The sequence below is a fragment of the Gallus gallus genome, chromosome 19 (genome assembly GCF_016699485.2).
Source record: "Gallus gallus isolate bGalGal1 chromosome 19, bGalGal1.mat.broiler.GRCg7b, whole genome shotgun sequence".
Lineage (NCBI taxonomy): Eukaryota > Metazoa > Chordata > Aves > Galliformes > Phasianidae > Gallus > Gallus gallus.
In genome coordinates, this window is record NC_052550.1 from 7294241 (window position 1) to 7316864 (window position 22624).

Genomic DNA, 22624 nt, shown 5'->3' on the forward strand with positions numbered 1-22624 from the left:
ATTGAAGGATTCTGTGCTGTGTTACTTTCTATAACAACACATAGAAAATGATTTCTGGAAACAAATGGTATTTGACCTGTGAATATATTGTGTAACTTCCTATTGCTGTGGATGCAGTCTAAAGATTTCCACTATCAGATGTAAAACTTGGTTCTCTTTGAGCATTTCCTGACATATTACGTTTAAAATAAGAACGGGCTATTTCCATAATACAAATATTTTCTTCTACAGGAACTTCAGCATGAGAACATTGTAGCTCTCTATGATGTCCAGGTAAAATACATCTTGATGCTTTTTTCTTCATTAATTTTATTTATGCAAAGATAAAGCGTATATATAGTAAGATTTTTTTAAGTGATCATATATTACTATTGTCACTTTGGTATTTAGAAAAAGAAATTCAGTTCCCTAGCAGTGGCAGGGAGGGTTCTGTCATATTCAGCACGCTACGTGCTTCTTTTATATTGACTCTGCTTATCCATTGGGATAGCTATGAGGAATCTGGTTTATTTCCAGGCAGCAGGGACAAGTGGGAGCCTGCTTCTCTCTGCAGAGGGCTGTTTGTGTAGTCTGGTCCTGTTTCCAGGCAAGCATCAGTTGCCTGGGCTGGGATCTGGATCAGTGGCCGTAGCTATTCTGAATTAGCATTGTTTCCTTGGTTCTATAATTTAACTGGGAAGTAGGTGTTCATGGCTGGCGACTGAATACACCCGAAGGAAAATGTACTAGTAGGAGTTGATCTGAAAGGATGAGGCAAGTGACATTTAGAAGTCAACATAACTTAAGATGGTGTTGTAGGAAAACCATCTCTACTGCTGTGGAGATGTCTCAAAGACAAAGAAATGTATTTTATAGCCCTTTGTCATGGTGAGGGAAAGCTGAAGGAAGCGGAGATCATTACTGTGCATGTATATGTTGCTGTTACTTAAATTGTGTTCAAATGGATGGCATGAAGTATAAAAGTCAAGCAGCTATTTGGATCTTTTCAAGTAGGTGCAATAAGAATTAGATGACTTTGCACTGTCTCTTTATTCCCAGGTTCTGTCTGACTAGGCGAAGGAGTTACTTTCCTAGCCTATACAGGGCAGTGTATTCTACTTATCAGGAAGTACGTTTCTCATATTGTAAGGCTTGCAAGTGCTGAGTAAAGCTAAATATGAGATTATGTAAGGTATGCAGCCCTTTGTTCTAGTTGAGCCATACATTTATCTCCTGGGCTTGATTCTCATCTTAAATACAGAAATACATTTATGAATAAAACTATTAAGAACCACCCTCGGGGCACTGCATAGTTAAAGCAGTGCAAAATAGACACTTGCACGTTCTTCACCATTCTCACATGTCCTTACATGTTTGCATCCTAAAAGATTTTCAGCTTATATGTAGATATGTGTCTTGTGTAGCTGCAGAAAGTTGTGTTCGTGGGATATATGCTTGGCACTGTCAGGTTTTACTGTGTATAGTGCTGTAGGACGTGAATTCAGTTCTGCTGACCTATGATTCAAAGTAGTGGTTTCATGTAGACTCTTTTCTGAGTCTTGACCTCAGAACTCTGCCTTTTGAATGGTACAGCTGAGGGGGAAAGTGCATTCTCTTGAAGAGACCTGGCCTTCCTGAGTAATGCGAAATGGAAACAGTGTCTCAGCACCCTAAATTTGGTACATCTGAACATCTTCAAAGAAATTGGAATTGTTGACTGAGTGTGTTGGTGTGTGAGTAAGCAGCTGAATTTTGGATTTATCATTTATGGTTGTTTATAGGTGAAGATTGCTCATTAAGCTTTGCAGCTCAACCTGAAGGTAGTTGACTAGATACATTGTGTTTTGATGATTTAAGGCTGTTCGTCTTCTAGCTCTGCAGAAGCTCTTCCTGCTTTTGATTTCCATACAGGACACCCACAAGGGAAGAGAAAACAGATTTATGCTTTTATTTATTTACCTAAAAGTAATTTAGAAACAACTTTCATGTTTCATTGCTCTGCCACAGGAAACAGTGCCCTCAGAGTGACACTCCCTTTTGAGTTTTTGGTCCTGTGTTCTCCTTTTGAGAAGGGGATGTTCCTGCTTGTCACTGACCATTGCACTTCAATAAAAACAACAGTTAAAACAAAATGAAAGGAAGAACTCTCATATCTTGGATATATTTCACATAGGTTCATGGCAAACATAAAGCAGTATGATGCTACTTCTATAGAATTATTTAGAAAAACATAAATTATAGAAGAAATTACTTTGCAAAATATGGTCAAGAGAATGTGACACTTGCACAAATAAGTTGGTTTGTGAAATATTATACATCATTAACTTATATGATTACATTAACTTATAACCCAGCAAGAAGGAGCACTGTGCGAGGCATTCACATGGCTGATAGGCTGTTACACCTGCAAATGTTCCTTAGCATTTCATGTCCTAGCATGTACTGCTCTTTTTGTTTGTTGTAGTATTGTGAACGTGGACATAATACTGTAGGTAAGACTTGAGGTATTCAGGCAACTTTTACAGTCTTTTAGACAACAGTACGTGAACATTTTGTGCTGCTGTTGCTTCAGCCTAGGTATGAACACCACTTTGATACATTCCTTAGTACATAGAGAGCCATTTCAATTACTGGAAATAACCATTCATCTGGAGTCACCCCCAGATGAATTAGTACACCATTAGTGTTGTATATGTATTGGTCAGCATTAAAATCTTTTGTTCTGGTGCCAGCACGATAATTGTCCTTGATTTCCCTAAGGTGGGTACATGCAGTGCTGACAGGTTTCACCTGCAGTTAAGCATTTTATGTAAGCAGAGCATACTGCAATTTGTGCCATTGCAGAAGTCTAGGGATCTGCACAAGGCAGTCAGTAGCTGTGTGGTTCTAAGGCTGAGGGTGTTTGTGCAGATACTTAAGTATGAACTTTCTACCTATGAGAGGCAAATACCTTGCTGTAGTAGATCTTTGAAACATGCAGCTCACCTCTAAAGGTGAAACTACTTATTTGGTGAAGCACAATGCTCGTGCAATAAATGGATCTCAAGACAGAAGCTCTTGAGACATTTTTTACTTATCTTTTTGGGCAAGAGTTGGTATTCTTTCATTCAAGGAAAAAAAAAACATCCTGAATTGCTAAAGTGGTATAAAAATGGCATTAAAATGAAGCTCTTTTTCCTGTGAGATATCATTCATCCTACAAAAGAAGATCAGAGAACCTTGGATCATATTAATTGGGGAAATGGAGCCCTGTTTCTCAAAAACAGAGTCTAAAATAACCTTTAACTCACCGGTATGAAGTTCATTGAGGTCCATGGATAAAGTATTATACAGCAGCAGGAAGGTGTCAGTAAGTTATTTGGAATGTGCTATATTTAGGCCATGAATTTATGGGTTTTTTTTGCAGTTCATGATCCCAAGTGCATGCTGAGTAGAACTAATCTCACATGGTGCCAGACAGTGCCTGTTTTAGCAAATAATTTAATTCAGAACCTCTTTAGAATGTCAGCCATCAGAGTGAAAGCCTGTGATGTATCTCAGGGATAGTGTTTTAGAAGAATGAATTAATCCTCACTGTATGGAGTCTGAAGTTTGCTATTTGAACAGTAGTTTAGCAAGAGCTAATTTCCAGTTTGTTATTGGAAGCAGTGTCTGAACAGAGATTGTTTCTTGTCTTAGTTTGTTGGCGCAGAGCAGACAAATAGCTGCAGCTGCTTCTGTCTCTGAAGGCAGTGAAAGCAAGTGGGAGCCAAGCCAGCAATCCCTTGGTACCTATAGCTCAGCCTTTTCCTATATACAAGTGCCTGTGATTTCTTACTAGGGATGCTGGTGGATGGAATGGTGCTTATCTCTACCTGCTACTTATTGGTGTGATTAAGTACTCCTGTTTGCTCAAGGACTCCAGCTGGTCTGGTGGTGTTATTGCGTGGTTCCTGAGGCAGTTGCTTCAAGTGTTCTGGAGCATGCCCTTGATCTTGGTGTGCCACAACTCGTATTGCCTCTCAGCAGAGCTGGTTCTGAACTATTATTATGGATGTCTCAATTTTATTTTTTTCTTCAGCTCTTTTTATTTGTCAGTATCTATCCTTAACTGCATATGAAAAAAAAAATAATACAAAATGTTATCCCAACCATTTTTCTGGGTTTTTTCTTCCGTGCCAGGTGACAAATGTTTTCAGACTGAAAGGGAAATTATGCCCTTTAGAAAATGTAGAGGTTTTGAAATACTTTTCCATACCTTTCACTTAGCAACTGGTGCAAAGTGAAAGACTGACAAGATTATTGGATGGCCAGGAACAACACTAGCACAGGTGCTGAAGGTTGGGGATAGCCAATTAGTATTTGCTTTCACCAAACAGTGTTTACTTTCACCATCTCCCTTACTTGTTAGCGAAGTACAGCATTTCACATACCAGGAAATGAGTGATGCTGCTATTGTGGTACATTTCCCATGGCTGATTGTTCTTTTATGTGAATAATTGGCAGCATGCAAACTATGTGAATCCTACAGGCACGTCAACTGACGTTTTAGTCTGAGATTACACGTTCAGTCAGAACCAACAAAATGTTCAGTCCTTTGGATGTCACAGGAGCTGAACATGTTAGAAGCTGCTGCTGCAGTGCACTTGCAGAACAAAATGAGAGTATCTGTAACACGCTGAGAAACAGTCTTAAGGATCTGTACCAGTCCATTTTCACTAAATCATTAGAACCTTTGCCAATTGTATCTAATGCTCCAAAAAATTGAGGAGTGTGTCCCTAACCAATAGATAAATAAAGCAAATACAGCACAAGTTAATGTCAGGAAATCAGGTAACAGCGGTGCACAAGCTGTCATGTGAACTCTCACTCTCTTGGGACTGGGATCATAAACTGCAATTAAACAGAATCCACAAACTTGGAGCGAAACCATAGTAACTCTGTCCTTGCCACAGCTCCTCCTTCTGCAGCTCACTAAATGCTCATTGCAGACTTTCATCTTTTTCTAAAGGAGGGCTTCCTAACCAAAAAGAAATTGAGGGTATGTTTCTGCCAGTGTGCTGGAGCTCTAGCAGCAGCTGTCACAAGTAACCATGAATGTTTTGACTTCTCTTTCAATTAATGTCTTTTAAGTGGAACTACTGCACTGAACCTGTGATTTGGGTTGGAACTTCACATCCCCTGAGAGAACTGTGGGAAGTTTGGGATTAAAACACAGCAACTCTGGGCAAATATGTTGCCTCTTCATCTTTTTCTAGTAGGCTTACCTGTTGTTTCCTATTAACCTTTGCTATCTTTTACTTGCAAGTTGAAATAAAATGCGGATTTAGAATAAGAGGGAGCAAAAGTAGTTTTTTGTCATGAAAAATAAAGCAAGGTATGCTGAGAAAAAAATGTTCCATAATTTTTTCAAGACAACATACATTTGTTTTGCTTGATTATTTTTCTAGGTAGAAGTATTGGCCAGAACAGCTCCAGTTGCAGTATGATCTGTATGTAAATGTAAATTTTTGAAAGCTTTGCTATCTGTTTCAAGAAGCTGTTTAAAATAGCTTGCTAGGTCAGCTCTATTCCTGAATGTTACATCTGAGCTGTGGTGGTTTGCTAATCTTTTCCTTTTTGAGCACTTTTCTTCACTTAGCAAGTCAACAGAAATTGTTCTTCTGGAGAATGATGATAGTGTTAGCTTTATTTTTCAGCAAAGTAATTCAGAAGAGAAAAATGCATCTGCAGAATTGCTCTGTGTTTTATCCCAGAATGGAGACCACGTTCCCAGATAGGCTGGCCAACAGCAGTAATCTGAAATGGGAGCAACTGTGAAGGGATAAACAGCTTCAGCCATTTTGAACTAAAGCTTCATTGGTAGGATATTGAAAAGTATATCTGGGTATGAGTTAATGCTGGAGAGGAAGGGGAGGTGAGGGCTGCTGTGACAGCTCATCAGCTCCTTGTTTCTTAAGGGAACAGCTTTGTCTGAAAGGACTTTGTTTCCAAGAGAGTCCAGAAAACACATTCTCTTAGTTCTGAGATGAATAAATGTCTGTCATGAGCTGAGCATTACATACTGCTTTAAGCTGTTGGTTTTGTGCAGTGTGTTGTGTAGCTGAAGCACTGACGCTGTGGAACATCTATTTCTGATTCATGGGATTGCTATGTTTGGGTGGAAATCCAATAGCTGAGCTTTCTTCTTGTCACTGGAGAGCAGACAATTTCCATGCTTCTTAGCCGTGTTATTCTTCTACACATCACAGTTGCCCTTTAAGTGAAGTGGTCCTCAGCTGCCAGAATTCTCAGTTTGGTGAATTAGGATCTCAGAGTATCAGCTGTGATCAGTTAGAACAGAGGTTAATGAGTGGTGATAGCCTTCTGTTTTCTTAGTATCAGCTGTGTTCCAAAGATTTCAGAGCATTCTGCACATGGTGAATTTCTTCTCATGATGTCTTTGTGTCAAGCTTAGAGCAGTACCGGTATGTTGGAGATGGGAGTGCATGCCGGTGTCTTGGCTTCTTCCCTTTTTCTTCAACTCAAGACCAGTCTTTGCTGGACAATCTGATGAAAGTCATTTGGAATTGGTTTAAATAATGCTAATAGACAATTTGGAAGCTGTGATTCCAGATGTGGGTTGCTTTTTGGAATCCTTGGAGTTCCTGAAAGACTACAGGCTTCTGTCTTGGAAGAAACTGTTGCACAGGATGAGTGTATTTTCAGTAATGGACAGGGTGGGTAGGGTTTTTTTTGTGGTGAGTGTTGTTATTTTTTCCACTAAAATATTACCTTCCTGATGAAATGTACTTAGATTTTGAGGCTTTTGTAGGATTTCAAATTATAGTTCATGTTAGCCACAGCTGCTAGAGAAACATTGAACAATTAGGACTTCATGAAATGTGATCTGCTGCTTTAGTATTCTATATTGGTTGGAGTTCACCCTTCATTCCCAGCAGATTTGCCTAACATTCCTAGAAACTTGCTTTCTTTGAAGCTAATTTCAAAATGTAAACAAATCTGTAAAGTGCTTGAATGTTCTGAGCTGAGAAAATCCTCCAGAGCCTTTCTCCAACGCAGATGAGAATGGCTGAACTAAATGCTTCCAGAAATGAGGCAGGCTCCTATAATCTCAAATTAACCTTAAAAATGTCTGATTCATCTAAAACTGCTTAAACTCAATCAGTTCCAAAGAGGGGAGAAATATTTTTACTTTATCTAAGATCTCTGAATGTCTCCAGCTTTGTAGGTGCAACAAAAGTACATGGGAAACTGGAAACCATCGTGTTTATTATCGACAAAAGCTCTACACACAAAATAACACTTGTTTAAAAAAAGAATATTCTAGTTACAGTCAGACCTCACTACAGAGGTTCTTACTGCATTCTGTGGAGTGTGTAGGTAATTTACAGTAGGTGTTAGCTCTTTTGTCTTTTAGTAACTCTTACTCAGTTATGAGAGGGAATTCAGATTGCAGATGGGTCAAAGAAGGTCAGTGCTTTGGAAAATCTCAATAGGACTGCTATATCAAATCACAGCTTTCCATAAGGCATTTAGGTCCGTGACATGGGCATGCTTCTGCCTATGACTCATTGAGAGAGATATTTTACAGAAGTATGCATGAATCCTGATAGAAGCATCCTACAGAATAGCATTTGGGAATCGCTTTACGCCAGGCACAACTGTGCTGTAATTTCTACATGACCTTCAGCTTTTCAGATGGCAGAGCTTGTTTTACCCAGAAGGAAGGAACATAACTTTGGAAGTCCTCCTCTAGAAAAGTGGTTTTCATAGCCAGTTTGTCTTGCTCACACTTCTGAATGCTATTTGGTATGTTTGTGATGAAGTATTACTGCCCCATTACTGGTTGGGTTCAGTGATGTATGACAGTAAAGGTATGAGAAACCCCTTGTTGGGGTTTCTCATAGCGATGATGCCTTAATACAGAAAACACAAAGCAGGTGAAATCTAAGGGAAATGTGAAAGATTATTTTACTTTATGATGCTCTTCTTATACTTGGTTAATGCAGGTATTCAAAGCTTTGTGTCGTCACATTCTTAAATGGCATTTCTTCTCTTTTAGGAAATGCCCAGTTCTGTCTTTTTGGTGATGGAGGTATGTGTTTGTATATATGTTCCTTTTGGGTTAATTTTTAAATACTTTTTGGAAAAAAACAAATCCTTCTTTGCACAGCTGCAAAGTAAGAGGTAATTGTGAAAACAAGGTTATTAATTGTCTGTGCAGTGCTAAGTTTACCAGCAGTGTTTGTACCATAAATCATTCTTTTATATTTCATGATACTATAAGCATTGATGAAGTGTTACGCCTCAAGTTGGTAATTACAAATAGCTGAGAAAAACAAAGTTAAACATCTGGAAAGGGTCTTCTAATTGCAGTGAAAAGATAACAAAGTAGAAATTAACACACAGGATTTCAGAGCTTGTGTTTTGAGTAAAAAACACCTTTCTTTTTAACAGTACTGCAATGGTGGGGATCTGGCAGATTACTTACAAGGTAATTGTTTACTGTGTTACCTTATTAGGAAGCTATTGCATTACATGTTTATATTCTGTATTTGTGTGATCCACTGATATTTCTCCAAGTTCTTTCCTTGTGATTTAAATATTTTCCTGTTTATGAAATGTTTCTAATTCTACAATGCTTCTTCTCCCTGGTGTGATTTTTAGAGTACCCTCTTTATGAGATTAACTGAGTGCACTAATCAGTTCCATATTGGCTGCTTTGTAGCACTGATTTTGAACCGATGCTGGGAACGTTGCATTCAGAGGTATTTTTAAGATAGTGTGTGGATTTCTATAAATTTTGGGGCTGTCCTTCCTGCTTTTCCTCTCTCCTCAGAAGCATAATTGGAAAGAATGTACAGCTCCTGTATATTACACCTTTCAGGTTGATCTTCAAGGTACTCGAATGCATTGTGGTCTTAGCTCTTACGAAGGTAGAAAGACTCGTGCTTCAGAATAGCAAAACTCCAGTTGTACGTGTTAAACCAGAAACAAAAAATGTTTCTTGCCACTATTTATGAAACAACTGAATGTGACATTCCCATATTTGTAAATGAGAGAGATCTGTTTCTGGAATCACATTTTGGGGACTGCTCCCTGTGTTTGATTCCACCTGCTTTCATTCTCGCCCTTCAAACCAATCCTTATTACAAAGAAAATTTTGAGCAGATATGTTAATCTCCAGATTCTTTCTGACAAAAATATTCTTCTGCTTGCCTTGTATCTGCAGTATGTTAAAGGGATATTTTTGTGAACAGCTATTGTTATGGTAACTGTGTATATTAAAAGCTTAATTCACTTCCCATTAAAATCCTTGGAAAGACTCATCCAGCTCCTGCTTCCAGTGCTTTCTTATACTGCAACATGAGCTAATACCTTCTGAAGAGACTTTGAAAAGTGCATCTTAGCTTTTCCCCTCAAAACAAATTTTGTCATGGATGAAATCTGTGAGGGGAATGGTTTTCTGCTTCCCCATAACAATTAGTTGAAGGAAGAGCCAGGTTTTCAGCTTCAGGCTGTAATGAGATTTCAGATAAACTTAATGTTGCAAACTGTAAGAGTTCTTTAATGTTCCTGGCTCCTGTGGTTTTTTGCCTTTTAGAGACTATAGGATTTAATAGTGATTAAGATATTGTACAACTATTCTGCTACTGGGTTGAATAAATTACTGTAAAAACAGGCAATTCAGAGTACAGTAACTGGTATTAAACTGTGGAGATGGGTATGTTATTTAGAACACGTTTTTGTAGAAAAATATTGGAAATCTGATTATTTTCAATAAAATTCACTATACTTTGTCTTCGTTGTTTTCACGATTGATCACTGTGAAGTTTGTTTTGTTTTTTTTTATTGCCCAAAGATGATAATACTAATTTGTCACTTGGTATTGTGTGTGTTATTTTCAGCTAAAGGAACTCTTAGTGAAGACACCATCCGAGTGTTCCTCCAGCAGATCGCAGCTGCTATGCGTATTCTGCACAGTAAAGGAATCATTCATAGGGACCTTAAACCACAGAATATTTTATTGTCTTATGCCAGCCGTAGGAAGTCAAGTGTCAGTGGCATACGCATCAAAATAGGTAAGTACGCTTTACTCTGGTATGAAGTTAAATCATCACTATTTGGTTATTTCCCTACTCAGAGAGCCTCTTTGTAGTTAAAACATAGAGGTTCTATTGGCTGTGTTATATGTTAAATTGACGTAAATCAGGACAGTGAGCCCAGAATGATCAGCTTTATGCTGTGATGTAGATTTCCAGTGTAAAAAATCTTGAGTCATAAAGTCCTTTTGGATCAGCAGAAAAAGGCTGCTGCTAAAAAGCTGATGTTTCTAGCACTGTGTTAACTAGGCACAGTTGTAAACTTTGAGATGCTGAGTAGCCTTGAGCCCATTTCAAAACTGCATGCAAGACTCCAAGTACAATTCTACCTGGGTTTTCTTGTTGTAGACCTTCCTAAGAGTTTTTGAAAAGTTTTAGACATCTAGGTTATAGCCTATTTTGTGACAGAAGGAGGTTCAGCTTTGTAACTGAGGAGAGCTGTCAGTTGTTAAAGATGCTGCCAAGCTCTAATTTATGAGGAATTTCGGGAGTTTCAATCTCTCATTGCTCTCTCCGCTATGTGTCCATGTAAAAAGACTTTGGTTTTGGCATGTTTCTTTTTGTGCTTTTTCTTAACCAAAATCTGAGGTCTGTTCCAACTCAGTCCATTTTCTGAACATCACAGAAGAGACAACATTTATTTTACTGCTCTTACTTAATAATTTCAGATACTGTTCCCTGTGTGGAAAATTCAGGCATCTGAAGCTTTATTTCTAGAACTTCTGCCTGCTGTGATTTCACTGAAGCAGATAGTATACTCATCACTCTTAATGAACCATTTGTCTTTAGAAACTGACTTTAATCCTTTCTTACTGATGCCAGACAGCATGTTCTGCAGCTGGGAAGATGACTGAGCAGCAATTTGTACAAATGATGCCACTGCTGCTTTCTTGTCTTGCTATTTGGAAGATAGTACATTATTCTTTCCGTGTTTAACATGGATTTTGCTGTTCCATGAAGATGGTTTGTATCTGTTTTTAGATCTCTAACTGGTAATTGTAGCAGATTCCAATAAAAGATGATCTCTAGATTATAAAAATTCAAAGTCTTTCTTTTAGTTGACATATGTGTTTCTTTCCATAGCTGACTTTGGTTTTGCTCGTTATCTGCATAGCAACATGATGGCTGCAACTCTGTGTGGTTCCCCAATGTACATGGTGAGTGACTGCATTTCTCAATTTGAAGCTTAAACATTCTACTACCAGAACAAAGTAGTTGACTGCTGGCAGATTGGCAAGTGCCTGAGGTTACTTTGGAATCATTAAGGACAGTATGTAGCTTTCCTTTCCATACTTTTACTAGTTCCTTTTCTTTCTTGTGGTTTAGAGATCATGATTGTTAAAATGAAAAGAAATGAGTGAGACACTGAGTGTTTGTAGTGCTGTTTCCTTTTATCTTAATGTGTTCTCTATGCTTCCCCCCCCCGCCCCCATTTCCTTTCTTATAAAACAATTTGGAGTTACTTGCCATTATTTTTTGCTAAGTGGTGGTATTTATTTCAGCAGTAAGATGTCTGTCTTTGCACTGCCACTCCTATGTTCTGTGGTCATGGGAAAATCATTTTGTTTTCCCTTGTCTTGTTTTTTATGTGTGAAATGGTGATGATGGTATTCCTTGTGAAATCCTTGCTTATTTATCTACAAGAAGGACTGCATCAACCAAGTAAATACTGCTTACTTTGTGTTCCCATACATGCAGATCATTAGCTTCTTTCTTTAGAACATCAGCATTTCTAGTTTTATATGTTTCTGATACATAACTTTCATTTTAGATAGTGTAATATAATTACCTTTCAAGTAATGATGCAGACTAAAATCCTTTCATTTCCCATTAAATACTTTAAAATATTTTACTCTTTACAAAAAGCTGATCTCTTAATACTACTATGACAGAAGTATTGTGTCATTCATATTGTTGTGGCTTTGTCTTTTGCTTTGCCTTCTGAGATCTTCCTGTACTTTCCAGGCCCCTGAAGTGATTATGTCTCAACACTATGATGCTAAAGCAGATCTGTGGAGCATAGGAACTGTGATTTATCAATGTCTTGTTGGAAAACCACCTTTTCAGGTAACACTTTTATTTCTGTTTCCCTCTTTCTTTTACTCTTTATAGTCTCATGGAAATTCCTAGAGCTTTTCCTTCCAGGCATGAAAACAGAGGTAAATAGAGATGTTTGAATGATGATGCTTGAAAGACCAGATAGCTAGAGGATACCAAGGGAGAAATTGCTTGTACTTGTTTTTTGACAGCAGTGTGTTCAGTGCAGGTCAAATGTAGAAGGATACTCAGTACTGAAATCAGTGCTGTGCTTGGTGTATGTGTGCATTGGTACAGAAGCTACTTTCTCAGTTAGACTGAGCTTATTAATTAATATACATTTTTATTTGACAGGCCAATAGTCCTCAAGATTTGAGAATGTTTTATGAAAAGAACAGGAATTTGATTCCTAGGTATGTCACCATGATCTTCCCTGTCACTTATGTTTGTTGATTGAACGCTTTTTCCTCTTTGGGAATGCCTGAGATGCATACAAATATTTTGTGTTGCTGTCTTGATAAGGAAGCAGTATGATAGCAGTGACTCATGTTGTGTCTTACTACGTTGCTGAGTGCATTTCAATTGCTGAGTTGAGTGTCCTTTGCTAAGGCTATGGAGCATGTGTAGTGAAAATGTAGGGACATGGCAGAATGCTGACTTCCTGAAATTTTTAATGGATTATATATTATTTAATGCATGTGTCAAATTTAATGCATGTTTAAATTCCTTTTGTATACAGTATACCTCGAGAAACATCAACTTACCTGGCTGACCTGCTGTTGGGTTTGCTTCAGAGAAACCAAAAAGATAGAATGGACTTTGGTACGTAACTGTTCCTTTTGCCCTCTTGGCTTGATGTGTTAGTTGTATACATGTGACCAAAGTAATTGTCCTCACCTTTTGTCTACAGGCAGTTCATGAAAAATGAAGTGTATTTTTCTTCTATGTTACCATAAGGGAGGCACTGTAATAAAAGAAACAAACAAAAAACCTCAACAACAACAAATAAACATTGTTAGTTAATGGCTGACAGTATTAAGTGAAGCATATAAAATATTACTTTGTTGTTGAGAAGTGAAATACAGTTGTGGCCTCCCTCCCTTCTGTTTACTGATACATCTTAAATTTTGTCAGTCATTTTTGCTACTTTTATTGTTTTATCCAAAATCAGACAGATATTATATGTTAGGTTATTCATGGTAATTGTTTAAATTAATTCGTTGCACAGTTTTTTATTGCAGTTTTATCCCAAATCCCAGGAAATGTTAATCTTAAACATTTAGCTAAAAGAAATTAACTTTATATAAAACAATGTGTTCTATATGGAGATTTGTTTTAGCAACAAGTTAGATGATCCATCACATTTAATCTGTGAGATGGTAAGAGAGAGCCTAAACTACAATCTCTTCAGGCACTTTGTAGATGAGGCAGAGTTCTCTCCTTCCCTTTACTATTAGATCTCGTGATGCTGAGATCTTTGGGTGAATTATAACCCTGAGACATGCTCAGTTTCATTTCTGCTCACAGAGGTTCGTGTTGCTGTTTAGTTATGCATGCAAGCTTAGTTTTGTTGCAGTACTGAAATGCACAGAGTGGCTCGTTCACTTGTGGTCCTTGTGTAGTTGTGAAAAGACTGTATTCAATAGGCTGTGGAGATAGGAGGATTCGAAAGGTATCTGGGGTGTTTACTTCAAGCTCGAGCCTTTTCTGATTGCATTGTTTTAAACTTTCCATTTGCTGATATGTTTTGCTCTAAAAATGTCAAACTTTTAAAAGCAATTTGAAATTAAAAGCACCGATTCTGGAGTAATTAAGATGTTGCTGCTTTGATAATCAGACATGTATTTTTGTGTAGGTGTAACTTAAGCAACATGATGTAAATGCTGTATGTAAGAACTTTGTTAGAAATTAGATATAGAAGAAACCTCAGAATATTTGGGCAGAATGTCCCAGATGACTCTGACAGTATTCAGATGTCAACTTCTAAATTTGGATAAATAGAAGAATTAATACGTCACAAACGTGGATTTTGATTAATGGATTCCACCTGTGCTCTTGGTGTGCTGATCTGCGCAGTTTCTTCAAACCTGGGAAATTCACTGTAACGTTATGGTAGTATGAGAATGCATTTGAGTTAAGAAAGAAAAACAGAAAGCAGAATGGTAGTGAGGAAAGTCATGTTTCCCTTGGCTGAGTCGCTTGAAGGGCCTCAAAGGGGCTGCTCTGGAATGTGCTTAGCAAGGGGAGTGAAAGAGAGAGTGTATAACTGAGCCCAGTTGCCTGTTGTTCAAGTGAAAAATAGCATTGGAAATCTTACTTATCTTTTAGTAATATCAAGCAGAACAGCAGGTGTTGTAGAAAAGCTCGGAACACCTGATCCTCATGTTAATCATTATATAGTTCTGGTGTTATTGCTAGCCTCCCTCCCCTATCAGTTTGTGGAAGAAAGTGTTGTTGAAGGAAGGAGAGTGTAGACTAAGGGTTTTTTTGAAGTGTTGGCTTGTTTTTTTCTTTCTTTCTTTCTCTCCCTTGTTAATTGCTTAGGTCTAATGAACAGTATTGTTTTTTCCTCAGCTGTTAGAACATTAAAGCTCACAAAGTTCAGCAGCTAGTTTCCACTCACCATCAATTCTCCCTCACTAAAGGTCTCATGTTTTAGAAGTTTCCATGTGAACTGTTGGCCAGCTGGTTATGCTAACTCATCCATCACAGAGTAGCTATTTACAACAAAAGCAAACATTTCTGTTGTTCAAACAATAACAAGTTAGCTAATGAAATTGTTCAAGAAAATGGTGTTTACCTCTGCTTTAAACTGAGCCAGCTGCACAGGTTTCTATTCTTCCATAGGGAATTTGGAAGGAGAATGGCTGTTGCTCTGTTGTGATCTTCAGCCATTGAAGGAGTAGCATTAAATAAGTTCAAAAAATAAGCATCAGTTTGCAGGAAAGGCAGAAGTGAAAATACTTGCAATGTTTGGTGTGAAAGATGTTCATCATTTTGAAGAGCGAATCAAAACCAAATTAGTACCATATTGTACATAGCAAACATAATTTGTTATGAGTATTGGAATGCCTCCTGTGTACATGATCCTTAAGTTCAGTTACAAAATGTCCTTCAGTGATTGTATCTGATTTGTCTTGCTGGCTGTTATTGGAAGTTATTAAATAGATTTAATTTCTTTTCCAAATGCTGTAGCAACATATAACATGGAAGGCTTTAATCTGTTGCAAGCTTTTCATCCTCTGGCTATGAAATATTGATTCTGGGAAGGCAACCATTTACCACTATCCGCATTGTAGTCTAAAAATTGTGTCACTTGTACATTAATTCTCAATGGTGGTTGTTTCTTGCTCTACAGAAGCATTTTTCAACCACCCTTTCCTGGATCAGATTTCAACAGTCAAAAAATGTAAGTAGTTTTGGCTTTTCACTTATTTTTGTAAATGAATGTTGGGGCCTGGCGGGGAATTAAAATCTGCCATGTTCCTGAGATGCTTTCTTAAGTCTGACTTTTACATTCTACTGTGAGCCTTAGAGTTGAATCTTTTTTAGTACTATGCTTCGCTGACATGTGACACTAATTCCTTTCACATTTCAGCTTAACTTAAAAACCCATGTGTGTTTAAGGATATGTGGTGTTTATAAATTCAGATAGGTGTTTATGGATGAAAAGTAGTGAGGAAATGAGTTTATTTGCAATTCAGGCTTTCAGAATGCTAAACCCATGTTTTTGTTTGGGTTTTCCTCTTTTAGCATGTCCTGTACCAGTGCCCACATATGCAGGCTCAGTCTCTGGCAGTTCCTGTGGCAGCTCACCTTCCTGCCGTTTTGCTTCTCCTCCAGTAAGTTCCCTCTTTTATAAAACAATCTCTAGAAAATGTTTTCTGTAATGCTTAGCCAAGAGTTAGTTCTGTAAATTCTTGGACACAGAATAACTCTCAAGTAAACCACTGCCTTTTTCTAGGAAAATTTAACAATTGGTTTGGTTCTGTCTTGCTTCTTGTGTTGTACTTTCTAGGTGGTTTTTTGTTGTTGTTCTCAAGACTTAAAACATGATCCAAAATGTAAACGGCTTCATTCTTAAAAGAGCAATTTTACCTTATGAATCAATAGATTTGTAGCATAGGTTTCTTACTTCTCCCTCCCTGCTTCAGTCTCTTCCAGACATGCAGCATATTCAAGAAGAAAACTTGTCTTCACCTCCGTTGGGTCCTCCAAACTATCTTCAAGTGTCTAAGGACTCTGCAAGTACCAGTAGCAAGAACTCTTCCTGTGACACAGATGACTTTGTTCTTGTCCCACACAACATCTCTTCAGACCACTCATGTAAGAACCTTCCCTATTTTTACATTTTAAAATGTTTTTCACTGATAACGTATCTTTGTCTTGCTATTTTGTTTGTCTCTCTTTTTTTTTCTAAATATGTCTCAGTTCATATTGGATCTAATTTATTCAGTTTTGTTTACTTTTTGAAGGAAGACAATTTGGTATTTGTCCATGTCCATCTGGGACATTTTTATCTGCAACTGAGTGACCAGATATGCTGAAGTTTTAAGTCGTGCCCATTTTAAGTCATGGGCAATGTTAGACTTTGGCAGTAGAACATTCGTTGTAGGTCACATTTGAGGTATTTTCTTAGGCAAAACAACCTGTAGAAAACTTGTATGTGTTCACACAAGTTTGCCAGAGGTGTTTATTCTTATATCAGTAATATTGGAGAGGTTTTTTTTTTTTTAAGATTCTGCCTCATTATGTGGGTTTTCAGTGTGTTCTTCTTTTTGCTGTAGATGATATGCCATTGGGAGCAGCTGGCAGGCGGGCTTCGAGCGAGTTCTTGATGTGTGGAGGGTAGGTGTGCTGAGCCTTATCCAAAAAAAGTCTCATGTTCTAAAATGGGTACTGTAGCTGTAGAAGATGTTGCTGGGGTTTTTTTGGCATTTGATGGGTTTACGTAGCTGTGAGTGAACTTGCTGAAAGATTAATGCACCGAGTTGAATTTAATATGAATATGTAAACAGCTTAAATCCAGAAAGCTTTGCTGCAAAGCAGGTAGTTTCTCTGATGTGAAGAGCAGTCTTTTGACAGCGTTTCTTGTTTTCACAGGCAGTCACCATTAACTATTTCTGGAAGCTCAGGAACTGTACAGAAACCATCCTCAACCTCTTCTCGAAGTACTGCTTCTGGTACAACTAACAGGTGTGTGATGAAGGCTTAGTATTTCCTTTTTTTTAAAAAAAAGGATTCTTTATTATTGTATGTTTGATTAGTTTGTTCTTACTGTGGATTACTACAGGAAACTGAATTGAAATGGCTACGCTTAATGCAGTGTAGCGGCTGATGGCTGCAAAGCGGACTTCTGGTTCAGATACACCCCTAAAAGATTTGCTTTAGGAAAGTGAGCGTTATTCTGTCTGATTATAGTTTGAACTGTCAAAAGGCAGAAACTTCAGAGACAGAATTTGTCCTTTTTGTGTGGTGAAGCATGACATGTTCCTCGTTTAGTAAGTCAACATGTTAAATGTACTTTACTTTTCAAGAAGTAATTGTGAGAAAAGGGGAATTTAGAGTCCATTTTGCAATGGGTTTGTGTCTTGCGCATAGATTGTCTTGTGTCTACTAATTGCTTGCAGAGCTATGGCTTCTGTGAAAGCAGTTACCATGAATTTCACATTTGTGGCTTGCAAGATACCAAAGAAGCTACATCAAACATGTACTGTAGCTTTTTAATCAGCAGGGCTATTAACAAGGGCCCTTTCTGCCTCATTCCAGACGAAGTTTCTAATAGTTTGAAATTAATTTCTTCAGTAATGCACGATACCTTTCATGTATTATATTGGAAGCTTGATTCCGATGTTTATCTATGTAAAGCTAAACAGAAGGGGTAGATTTGTCATTTGACTAAGTAATAAATTTCATGTTTTCAATCAAAAACAGGGTGAATGACTAAATGGGGAATAAGCTATTATGTGGGGTGTATTTTCAGCTTACGCTACTACTACAGGGCTGCAAGTCAGCACTATTTGTTTAGAAATGCTTGTCACAAGAAAAGTTTGCTACTTTGTGCTGATCTTCTTGCAGTTTGTGAAAAAACTGCTGATGTGGGCTGTCAATGAAGCTGTGGCCTGACACTGTGTGTTTAAGGGCAAATAATCTGAATTGTTTGGTTGTGAAGATCCATTTGCTCCAGATTGACCATTTACAAAAAAAATGCATTGTAATTTTTTATTTTAAGTTGTTACTCATCACAGTTTCTAGAATTACAGGTTTTATGGAAATATGCAAGTTATATTTTCTGTATGCTACTAAGTTAAGAGCTAAATGGTTTGTGGTTAGAGACAGGTGCCTACTGGTCACATTTTCAGTGGTTGTGCTACAACAGTTTGATTCATTTATTGCTTGAATAAATACAGTGACTAACTGACTGCTTGGGACATCATCTCAAGGCAGCAGTGTGTGTGCATCTAATACCTACCAGATGCTTTGGTTTTTGGTTAGTTTTTGCTGAGAAATGTTCTTCCATAGGGTGTCATTTTTTTTCAGAATGTTGTCATTCTGTGAAACAGTGAATTTTTCTGACTTGCTGATCAAACTATATGAATTGTACCCATAATTAAGCTGCTTTGTGGCAAGTAGAGGAAGCTGTGATGCTTCTTAGGCTCCAGGCAGAATAAGTGGAGGCAGTTCATTCCTCTATGGTTAATTCCTACTTTTATTCTCTGAGCTGAGAACCATAGTGAGTATGGATTTAAAATCAGTGACATTTGTGAGGCTGCAAAAGTGTTGGTACAGATTTATTCAGATCTGTTCAGGCTGATTTTCAGATTACTCTGTACGTAGAACTGGGTGGCAATAAAAGGACAAATTGTTTTCTTTTGCTAAGGGGGAACTGTGTGTATTAGGAAGTTGTATTTCATTCTCAGAAGTTGCAAAGGGAGTATGACAGTCATAAATCCACGTTTCTGTTCAGCTGTATCCACACAGTGCTGTAACTGCTTGTTCTCTGGAGCTCGTGGTAGAACTTTTTTCACATCCCCTCTGAGAATCTCTAATCTTTGCCTTTCTATTCTCTGAAGTGTCGATCAATAAATGGCCAGATAGTGAGCTGATAATCTTCCAAAAAGTCCTTGAGTTTGAAATTCTTTTTGTCTAGTTCTTTTAAAAGTGTTGGTAACTGATTACACTGTGGTGATTTCATTCCCTTATCTGGCAGTACACTGAGGTGAGCCAGGTCACTGACACTTAGTTGAACTTGGGTAATACTAATCTGCAGTTTGTGTCTGTGGATTAATGTTCAGGTGTGTGGTTTTGGTCGTTTTGTCAGGGGTTGGTTACATAACATGTTTTCCTTTTGCAAGTTCACTCTGTCTCATGGGATATCTCTGTGCTTTAGTGGCTTTTGTACACATTCCAGCCCTACTGCTGAACTTCCTGTTCTTAGTGCAGTGGGTTTTCCTAGAACGCTATTTTGAAGCATGGTAAACAGAGCAGGCGGATTGGCAGGAAGGCAAAGGGATCTGTAGATTGCTGTGATGCATAGCGAAGCATACAGCACTTTCAGCCTGTGTAAGAAAGGCAGTTAGTAACAAACAGTTCTCAGCTGCCTTCTGCGAAGTGCTGGCGCTGGACTAGGACAGGATAAGATCATGCTGCATGCAGGGAGCATGGAATCAGATTTTCCATGTCCCAGATTTTATTGCAATTTTGAGAATGGTACAATTTAGTGAAAGACCTGCCTACCTCTCTTCAGCTCTTCTCTTTGCACCTTCCAACTTCAGGCATTGCCAGCCTTCTGTATCCCCTCGCAGCGAAACAGCACCTATCCCAGTTCCTACTCAGCTACGGAATTACCAGCGTATAGAACAGAACCTCTCCTCTACTGCCAGCCCTGTGTCCAACCCCCACGGATCACCAAGGTGAGTTTTCAGACTCCTTTTACTTGGTTCTAGTTATTGTTTGTACCCTAACAGATGTCTGTGCTCTCTTATGTCTTTTTTTTTTTTCCAACACAGCACCATAATAGAGAGGCATTTTAATGAGAAATAATAGTCCTTCACAATCTCAAGATTGTTGAATGGGCAGTTGACATTTTTCAGTAAAACAAAATGAACTTGTTCCTTTGCTCAAATGCAGTGCAAGAAGATAAAAAGATGAAGTTTTGCTCTTTTTGATTTCTTTTTGTATAATATGCAGTGTTACATCATAAACTAGAAAGTCAGTAATAAGTTAGGTTCTGTTTTCACACATGCAGTGATGAGCTGAATGCCTTGTTTTGTCCAATATCAAGGAAACAATTTTTTTTGCATGCTAATTAACTAGCTTGTCTTAGTACAAAGCTCCAGTGTGCTGGACTTATTCTGTGCCTCACGATCAACAGGATTGGGATGGTAAATGTCAATGACTCAGGAACAGACTGCTGAGAACTCTGGAGTTCTTTACAAAAACACAATTCCTTCCTTCTATTTTTATTTTCGAGATCTGATTTTTGCAGTTATTTCTACACTTCAGAAAGTGCCTTTCTCTAAAATATTTGTTGTCAGTGGCTGAACTTTATACCAGGTCTAATACTTAAAACGTTGTACTTTTTATTTTAAATTCCTTCCTTTCCTACCATAAAAATGAGCATTTGCATCAGTGTGTTTCACTCAGTAGTAAAATTCAGAATTTCATGTCTGAATAGCAGGAATCCATGTACTAAGAGAGAACTGTGTAAAATTTCTCCAATTAACAGACAGACTGCTATGACTTCCTTTTTTTTTAAAAAAAAAAAGACAGAAAAGCCTCAGTATGAACAAAGGGAATTGTATCTTGTTTTCAGAATGGGAGGCTTAATGCATTAGCTTAATAAGCCTCAACTTCATAGCTTTCTGTTTAAATATCTTATCTCACGAAACCACAGTTGCTATAGTGTGTGAAACAACTATTTTTTTCTTTCCTTTTTTTTTCAGAGCTGGGGTTGTGAGACACTCAAATACTAGCCCAATGGGCTTCATGAAGATGGGCTCCTGCTCTCCAATACCAGGTGACACTGCACAGGGTGTTGGGCGCAGGTTATCCACAGGATCTTCAAGACCGTATTCTCCTTCACCACTAGGTAAGCTCTAGTTCTAATTGTTACTCATTCTGAGTAATTAGTGAGGATTTAGCTGGAGCAGTAATGCAGAAAACAAATTCCCGTTTAAAACTCAAACTGAAATTTGCCCAAATAGATCACAGAATCATGTAGGTTGAGAAAGACATTCAAGATAGTATAATCCAACCATCAGCCTCACCTACCAGATCTCATCACTAAACCATGTCCCTTAGGACCACATTCACATGTCTCTTAAAACATCTCCATGGCTGGGGCTCCACCACTTCCCTGTACAGCCCATTCCCATGTTTGATCACCCTCTCCTTGCAGAAATATGTAGGTGAAGTATAAAGCATAAATTCACATTTTGATTTTATTTACTTAGTTGGAACTATACCTGAGCAGCTTGGACACTGTTGTTGTGGACAGCTTCAAGGACATGAGTCCAGGAGCAGAAACTTCGCAGGTGAGAGACTTTGGACAATAATACAACCAATACAGTGTTGATTAAACCTTTCACAGAGTTTTAGGAGGGAGGAGGGGCAGCACTACATTAGTGTGGGTTAATAGGAGGCACTTGGTGAGCTGTGCACTGAGTTTCTGCAGAAACCTAGCCTGGATTTGGCTGTATCAAGACTTCTTTTTCCATATTTAATTGCCTACACAATCAGAGAATGGCAGAAGTTTCTTTGTCTTGTTGTGTTTTTGTTTTTTTTACCCAAGTTGAAAAGCCACTCTGCTAACACGTCTTTAACAAGGGATGAAATGGGATAGATGAGACTATAATGAACGGTCATAACATGTTTCTCAGAATCTGATTTTGATAGACCAGCGTTCTCATGCCAACACTCAGAAAAGGGAAGAAGTACCAGTGTACGGTATCCAGTGTATGGCATGTTCTCATCACTCCCTTAGGAAATTGCCAGGAATCTGATGTTAGTATTGCTAAGCTTTCAGTAAGCTTTGTTAGTTGTACATTGTTATAGTGCACCAGGAGGTGGCGGCAGGGGTGGGAGGGTACTTCTACTGTACACCCAACTTAGATGCAAGCTCTTTGTCCAGCATACTAGCTATACTCTTTTTTTTTGACCTTTTAAGAAAGTGTTTAAAATACGTGTGTTATTTTTCCTGCTTTAATGCTCCCCAAAATTCTCTGGAGGTAATAACCTTCATTTCTTGGAGTTTATATTTCAAATATCTGGACATTAAATAAGTTTTATGATAAGTCTTAAAAATGTCCTTCATAATTGTTATGCCGCTGGCAATCTCAACAAAAGACAAGGAATGAGCAAAGACTCATATTTGAAATAGTCTCTTGTATTTTAAAAGAAAAATAAAAAAGCTTAGGGGAAAATGAAGAGAAAACAAAGCAGTGTGTGCTCTTTTGTTCCATCTTTTTGGGATAGCACTGTTTTGTGGCTCTAAGAGTATTTAATGTTTCATTTCTTTGTCT

The 22624-nt window shown here is 38.0% G+C and overlaps 1 protein-coding gene across 1 annotated transcript in view; it reads left to right on the top strand.

The window, feature by feature from the left end:
• Positions 1–22624, top strand: part of ULK2 (unc-51 like autophagy activating kinase 2) — a 35897-nt gene that overhangs the window by 2960 nt on the left and 10313 nt on the right. The window contains exons 3-18 of the mRNA XM_004946695.4: positions 232–273; positions 8024–8056; positions 8419–8455; positions 9870–10043; positions 11148–11221; positions 12030–12131; positions 12456–12514; positions 12841–12923; positions 15460–15510; positions 15855–15943; positions 16256–16427; positions 16889–16949; positions 17205–17297; positions 19877–20014; positions 21047–21192; positions 21557–21637. Coding sequence (XP_004946752.2) covers positions 232–273; positions 8024–8056; positions 8419–8455; positions 9870–10043; positions 11148–11221; positions 12030–12131; positions 12456–12514; positions 12841–12923; positions 15460–15510; positions 15855–15943; positions 16256–16427; positions 16889–16949; positions 17205–17297; positions 19877–20014; positions 21047–21192; positions 21557–21637 — 1435 coding nt within the window. The remainder of the gene's footprint in view (positions 1–231; positions 274–8023; positions 8057–8418; positions 8456–9869; positions 10044–11147; positions 11222–12029; positions 12132–12455; positions 12515–12840; positions 12924–15459; positions 15511–15854; positions 15944–16255; positions 16428–16888; positions 16950–17204; positions 17298–19876; positions 20015–21046; positions 21193–21556; positions 21638–22624) is intronic.